Genomic DNA, 7,183 nt, shown 5'->3' on the forward strand with positions numbered 1-7,183 from the left:
ATGTGTGTATCTCATCTTGTCTATCTTTGCCGATGGTTGTAGGTAGTGTTGTTGGAGCCATGTCAGTCACACCTTCTTTCTTTGCCGATTGTATACAGCAGTATTGGAGCCATGTCAGCCTCACTTTGTCTATGTTTTCTGGTTGTTGTATGAAGTGTTGTTGCAGTCGCATCGGTCCCCCATTGTCTAGCTTTGCCGACTGTTGTACGTGGCGTTGCTGGAGCTGCGTCAGTCCCACCGTGTCTCTCTATCTTACCCCAACCAATTTTCTGCCTTACGTCAAGTTCCTGGCAACCCCAGCCCTCCAGGCCGGGGGACTGAACAGGCCCAGAGGGTGCCGGCCCCTACATCCATCAAGGAGGGTCATTTTGCTCCTTGTGTATCCCCCAAAGTCCATTGTCTCTGCCTCAAGAGCCAGGAAGGATTCCTGGAGGCTGGACAATGTCTCCCCGCCTGCTCCCCATGTCACTCAAGGGCTGTGAATGCACGTTTCTTCTCTCCACTGGGAGCTGGGGGGGCTAGGAGCCAGGACTCCTGGGTTCTTTCCTCAGCCCTCTGAAGGGATTGGGGTCTAATGAAGCCCAGGCGCCCAGCCATGGAAGTGATGGCATCTCCCTCATACCGCACTAGGTGCAAAGGGCCCAGCCCTTGGTGCCACGCAGGGACTGGCAGCAGGGCAGAAGATCTGAGGCTGGCCCTGCTCTAATGCGGGTTACTGGGAGCACTCCATGGTGTGTGTGTGTGTGTGTGTGTGTAGCTGTGGCCCAGCAGCCCCCCCGCCCCCGGCGCCAATTTCCCGTGCGATTAGCCGGCTGCGTCTGACTCCCTGTGGGCGGGAGCCGGGGGTGACGAGCGCCCAGCCCCTCCGTCTGCGGGGCCCGGCTGGCACGGTGGAGATTGGCTCAGGCAGGAGCCCTGGGAGTCGGTGCCAGGGGAGGACTCGTGGATGCCGGGGAAAGGGGCCATAAAAGCCCCGGCGCCGCCCGGGTGGAAAGCAGCGGGCACCAGCACCGAGAGAGACGCAGACCCTGCCGCTGCCCAGGTAGGGCGGGTGCCATGGGGCAGGGATGGGACACGGGGCCTTTCCCGGGTAGGGACACCCCCTCTGCACTGACTCCCATCACCTCCTCCCTGGCTGAGACCACCTCTGGTCAGGGGGCTGTCCAGCCACAGTCAGTGGGAGCCAGGATGCCTGGGTTCTGTCCCGGGCTCCGGGAGGGGAGTGGGGTCTGGTGGGTTAGAGCAGGGGGGCTGGGAGCCAGGACTCCTGGGTTCTCTCCCCAGCTCTGGGAGGCGAGTGGGGTCTAGTTGTTAGAGCAGGGGAGGCTGGGAGCCAGGTCTCCTGGGTTCTCTCCCTGGCTCGGGGAGGGGAGTGGGGTCTGGTGGGTTAGAGCGGGGTGGGGCTGGGAGCCAGGACTCCTGGGTTCTCTCCCCGGCTCTGGGCAGGAAGTGGGATCTGGTTGGTTAGAGCGGGGTGGAGCTGGAAGCCAGGACTCCTGGGTTCTCAGGGGTGAATCCCTCCATGCTTTGCCCATAAAGGGCTCCCAGCCCATCCCAGTCCCTCTCTCTCTCAGCGGGAGGCAATTTTCCTTCCTTCTCTTCAGCCGTCCCCCTTTCTAATCCCTTCCCTGCTCGGCGGATCCCCCCGATCCGGTTACCCCGTCCCCCTCGGTACCTCTCAGCCACGGCCCCTCCTGCTAGGTCTTCCCTCCTTTCCCAGGCCTGGGGCTCCTCCCCAAACCCCCGGCCCCATGCGCAGTTCCATCTGGGATGGAGGGATCAGTGTTCAGAGCAGGAGGGCGGGCTTCCCAAAGCTGTCTGGACCGTCCCCCTCTCTTCTCTGCCCCAAATATGCAACCACCGATCATCGCACCCAGCCCTTGGGGCTCTCAGCCACCAACCCCGTCGAGGTGTCCTCGTCCCATCTTTATGAGGATGTTTATTATGTTCCCAGTAGGAGGCTGCAGATGAAATCGCGGTGGGGAGGCTGACACTGAGCGCTGCCAAGATCAGGCCCCCACTTGTGCCAGGCGGTGCCCAGACCCTGACTGAGATCAGGGCCCCCTGTCATGCCAGGCGCTGCCCAGACACACAGGGAGAGACTGGCTCTGCCCTCGAGAGCTCCCAGTCTGAATGCACCGGGGGAAGCAGAGCCCTAGAGCTGGGCAGTAACTTGCCCAGTGTAACCCAGCTGGTCAGTAGTAGAGCTGCGAATAGAACCCAGGAGTCCCGAGTGCCCGTCCTGCTGTCTGCCCACATCATATTGCCAAGCTGCCTCCGGGTCCCTCTGTCATCCCCCTGCCCCAGGCATCGCCCCCCCGGCTCAGTAGCGCCTGCAGATTTAAATCACCGCCCCTCTTTCCAAAAGGAACCCCGTGAACCCCGCTTTCCTCACCAACGCCTTTCCCCTGCTAACGTCCCTAAAGATGTGTGTGGATGTTGGCTTATTCTTTGCTTCATAGCCTAAACTGTTGTGTGGCGTTATGTGCGGCTGTTTCCCAGCTGCCTCGCCCCAGAGGTGGCTGCATCTCTGAGCCAGACCAGCCCTTCCCGAACACCAGACCCTTGACACTAGGAGAGGGCAGTGCCAGCCCCAGCCTGGGCTGAGGGCACTGGCAGAGGAGCAGGCTCTCACCCACGCTCTCTCCCCACAGATCTGTGTCCCACCATGGCCGGGCCAAACTGGACAGAGGTTACCGACTTCCTCCTTGTGGGCTTCTCCTCCCGCCGAGATCTAAGTCTGTTCCTCTTCTCACTCGCGCTGCCTGTCTTTCTGCTGGGCCTGGCGGGGAACCTGGGCATGGCGGTTCTGATCCGGGCCAAGCGCTCCCTCCACACCCCCATGTATTACTTCCTCAGCCACTTGGCGCTGCTGGACCTCTGCTCCTGCTGTGCCGTGGGCCCTATCATGCTGTGGGGTCTGCTGGCCGGCCAGGTCGCCCTCCCCGGCCCGGCCTGCGCCCTTCAGATGTTCCTCTTTGCCGCTGCTGCGGACGCCGAGTGTTGCCTGCTGGCCATCATGGCCTACGACCGCTACGCCGCCATCTGCCGCCCGCTGCACTACCAGGCTGCCGTGCCGCCCTGCCTCTGCCGCGGGCTGGTGCTGGGCTCCTATGCGGCCGGGGCAGCCAGCGGGGCTGTACACTCCGGCCTGGCCTTCCGCCTTCCCTTCTGCCGCGGCCGCGCCGTCAACAGCTTCTTCTGTGACATCCGACCTGTGCTGGAGCTGGCCTGCGCCGACACCAGCCTCAACCAGGCCCTGCTGCTGGCCATCTGTGGAGCCATCCAGAGCGTCACCCTGCTGGCCATCCTGGCCTCCTACGGGCTCATCCTCGGGGCCGTGGGGCGGGCGGGCTTGCGCCGGGCTGCCTCCACCTGCAGCTCCCACCTGGCAGCTGTGGCCGTCCTCTACGGGACCCTCATCTTCATGTACCTGCGGCCTGAAGGCAGCTACGCTCCCCAGGCCGACAAGATGGCCTCTGCCTTCTATACCTTTGTCATCCCCACCCTCAACCCCGCCATCTACAGCCTGCGCAACGCCGACGTCAAGGCGGCCCTGTCCATGTGGCTCCTGGGCGGGCGCCGCATCTGGGGGGGCTGAGGAAGGGGCTGGAGGAGGGGTGGCCAAGGGAAGGGGAGATGGGTCAAGATGGCTGCTTAAGGTCTGCCACGGCGTTGGTGTAGTGCTTCAGTGTAGACGCAACCTACTCCGATGGGTGGGCGAAGGTAATGCATCTCCCAAGGAGGCGGTAGCTAGGTCTTACAGAGTATTTCTTCCATCAACCCAGTGCTGTGCACACATCTCTCCGGGGTGTGGCTTTTTCACACCCTGGAGCGACATCGCTGGGTTGACCAACTTCTTAGAGTAGCCCAGGTCTAAGTACATAAGAACATAAGAGTGGCCAGACTGGGTCAGACCAAAGGTCCATCTAGCCCAGTATCCTGTTTTCCGACAGTGGCCCATGCCAGGTGCCCCAGAGGGAATGAACAGAGCAGGGAATCATCAAGTGATCCATCCCCTGTCGCCCATTCCCAGCCTCTGGCAAACAGAGACTCGGGACACCATCCCTGCCCAGCCTGGCTATGATGGACCTATCCTCCACGAACTGATCTAGTTCCTTTTTGAACCCTGGCCCTGGCAACATCCTCAGGCAAAGAGTGCTGCAGCCAGTGGCCCCGTCCTGTCTCTGCACTTCACGGCCCCTTAAACGCTCGGTCCCTAGAAGGGGGCTCTGGACGGGACACGGCCCAGCCTCACCTTCTCCTAACCCTTTGGAATCAGCTGTTCTCCTCCACACATCGCTGAGGGGCGAGTCCCCCTGGAATTGGACACAGGGATCTGGGGTTGCACCCTAACCTCTGTGCACCATAATCGGGGGGTCCTAAATGACTCCAAGCATCTCACAGAGCTCTGGGCTGTTAAAGGGCTTATTCCTTCACCTGCTTACTTCCCGGGTCCTTCTCGCATGAACAGAGCAACAATACCCGAAGTCTGAAGGTGCAAACAATTCGATGTTTATTGGGGTGAACTTCCAGCAAGCAATGATTCCAATTTCCTTCCTCAGTGTCCCCCTTCCCAGCTCTGACACCACAGAGCCTGGCCCGTGTCCCTGTTCCCATCCACCCTCTTAGCAAAACATGATTCCAATTCCCCCTCCCCATTCCCTGTTCCCATTCCCTCCTTACTTCCTGATTGACTGCAGACTATCTAGTAAAACTTGAGTTTTGTTTAGCTATACCTTAACCAATCATTTTACTGAAATTTAACTAACCAAGCCTAACATATTGTAACATGATTAGCTAACCAATTATATCCCACCACCTTAATTGGTTTACACCCAACAAAATTGCAGACAGAAATTATACAGACAAACAATAGGGAAGTGAAAAGAACGAGGAGTACTTGTGGCACCTTAGAGACTAACAAATTTATTTGGGCATAAGCTTTCGTGGGCTAAAGCCCACTTCATCAGATGCATGTAGTGGAAAATACAGTAGGAAGATATATATACAGAGAACATGAAAAAATGGGTGTTGCCATACCAACTCTAATGAGACTAATTGATTAAGGTGGGCTATTATCAGCAGGAGAAAAAAACTTTTGTAGTGATAATCAGGATGGCCCATTTCCAACAGTTGACAAGAAGGTGTGAGTAACAGTAGGGAAATTAGCATGGGGAAATAGTTTAGTTTGTGTAATGACTCATCCACTCCCAGTCTTTATTCAAGCCTAATTTAATGGTGTCCATTTTGCAAATTAATTCCAGTTCTGCAGTGGAGACTACAGTGATAGAACAACAAAGAAATGAGGATTTCACACCCCTGCTATGGATAAGTGAGTTCTTGCCAGACAGGACGCTATCAAACTACGTTTTCTTTAAATCTTCTAGGCTCTTCCCTTTCTCTGGAGATGATGGGCATTATCAGGACAGGACTGTATTCCTAACGGCCCCATAGCACCTTATTTCAATGTGACTAGTGGACTGTAAGGATGGGACCGTACACTTCCCAGCTTATGGCTGCCTCTGTGGCTTAGCCAAAGGCCTCAGACTGTCACAGTGAGAAAAGGCCCTATTCAGGCAGACAGTGATTTTGATTCTTTCTTTTATACCTCTAGAACTAGCTAAATGATAAACCTAGACCTAAATTCTTAAAGTATAGGCCTTTATGGACAGGCCTATCTATATCCTAACACTCTGGGCTCGCACCCAGGGCTGAATCTCTGAACGTGGCCCCTTGGAGATATCATGGGACAAATGTCCTGTTAATTACCACAAACTGCCACCGCAACTCATCGGCCGCTCCGCCTCCACCCCCAGCTCCCATCCCCGAGGGCACCAGCGCCTAACGATGCCCAGAGCGGTGTGGCTTCATTATCAGTAATGAACACACCAGGGGATGAGTTGGAGACAGGAACACAAGGAGACCCGGGTGGGGACGGATGTGCCTGTGCCGTGTATTCCTATGTTAGATGGATAAACAGGGGACTCTGGAGTAACTGGAGATTGGGTCTAGTTCCCCTGTAATTGGCCCTGGTGCGACCACAGTCTATAAGTACCAACATGGGGGATAAATATTTACTAACAGGCTCTTCACTCTATCCAATGGCTGGACGGTGAAGCTAGACATGTTCAGACAGGAAATAAGACGTACATTTTTAACGATGAGGGGAATTAACCATCGGGACAATTGACCAAGGGTCATGGTGGATTTTCCACCCCTCACAATTTTTCAATCAAGCTGGGGTGTTTCTTTAGGAGATCTGCTCTAGGAATTGTCTCAGGGCCTTTCTCTGGCCTGTGACGGGGGAGTCCCAGTAGATGATCCCAGTGTGGAATCGATGGATGATCTCAAAACTCTCCCAACTCCAAAGAATCCAGGGCTGTCCTAGGGTCTGGGATCTATGGGTTGGTTCAGATTGGATGATCCCATTGGGCTCTTCTGGCTTTGGTATCTATGTTAACAGCAGGTGGTGAGGATGGCCAACGCTCCAGGATTGCCCCGGAGTGTCCACTAATTAAAGATGGATCTTTAATTAAAGATGATGTCATGTGATGAAATCTCCAGGAATACGGCCAACCAAAATGTACAACCCTATAGGTGGCATGTTTTCGATGAGCTACCTCGCTTCATGGACACACGTAGCTTGATCTTGTGGGAGTCATTCCCCCGCCACATGGGGCTGGATTTACTCCCCCTCCCGCACCACATGGGGCTGGATTTACTCCCCCTCCCCTGCCACATGGGGCTGGATTTACTCCCCCTCCCCCTCTCTATCTGCAGGGGAGAGTAACAAGCAACTACCACTCTAGGCCTCCGGATTTGGGATTTTTAATCCCCCAGATCTAAAAGGAGACAATCATGTGAGGGGAGGGGGCTTTTATTGTAAATTTCCTGGCAGAGAAAATAAATCCAATGGCCTCCCCCCGATATTAAAAGAACCCCCCCCCATCAAAATGGTTCCTTCCAGGGAAGATAAAAGCACCAAAGTTCACAATGACCAGGATGAACGATTTCACTATGGGGGGGAGGGGGAATATCCACAGCTCAAATTTAATACATTTTCCTTGGTCTCTGGGGAAAAAAATTACAATTTTTGCAGTACAGATGGTGCCAGCCAAAATGAGAATGGAACCTTCCAAAGTGGCAGTTATGGCAGTTGGCCAGGCCCCTCTGCCCAGGG

General features: G+C 55.9%; 1 protein-coding gene across 1 annotated transcript; it reads left to right on the forward strand.

Annotated features, from left to right (window-relative positions):
* Window positions 1-2,668: 2,668 nt before the first annotated feature.
* On the forward strand, window positions 2,669-3,601 carry LOC112123903 (olfactory receptor 5C1-like). The gene has a single exon (XM_024222468.1). It carries the CDS (start codon window positions 2,669-2,671, stop codon window positions 3,599-3,601), a length of 933 nt encoding a protein of 310 aa, XP_024078236.1.
* Window positions 3,602-7,183: the final 3,582 nt, after the last annotated feature.

Source organism: Terrapene carolina, unplaced genomic scaffold (assembly GCF_002925995.2).
Source record: "Terrapene carolina triunguis isolate 2854851 unplaced genomic scaffold, T_m_triunguis-2.0 Scaffold848, whole genome shotgun sequence".
Classification (NCBI taxonomy): Eukaryota; Metazoa; Chordata; order Testudines; family Emydidae; genus Terrapene; species Terrapene triunguis.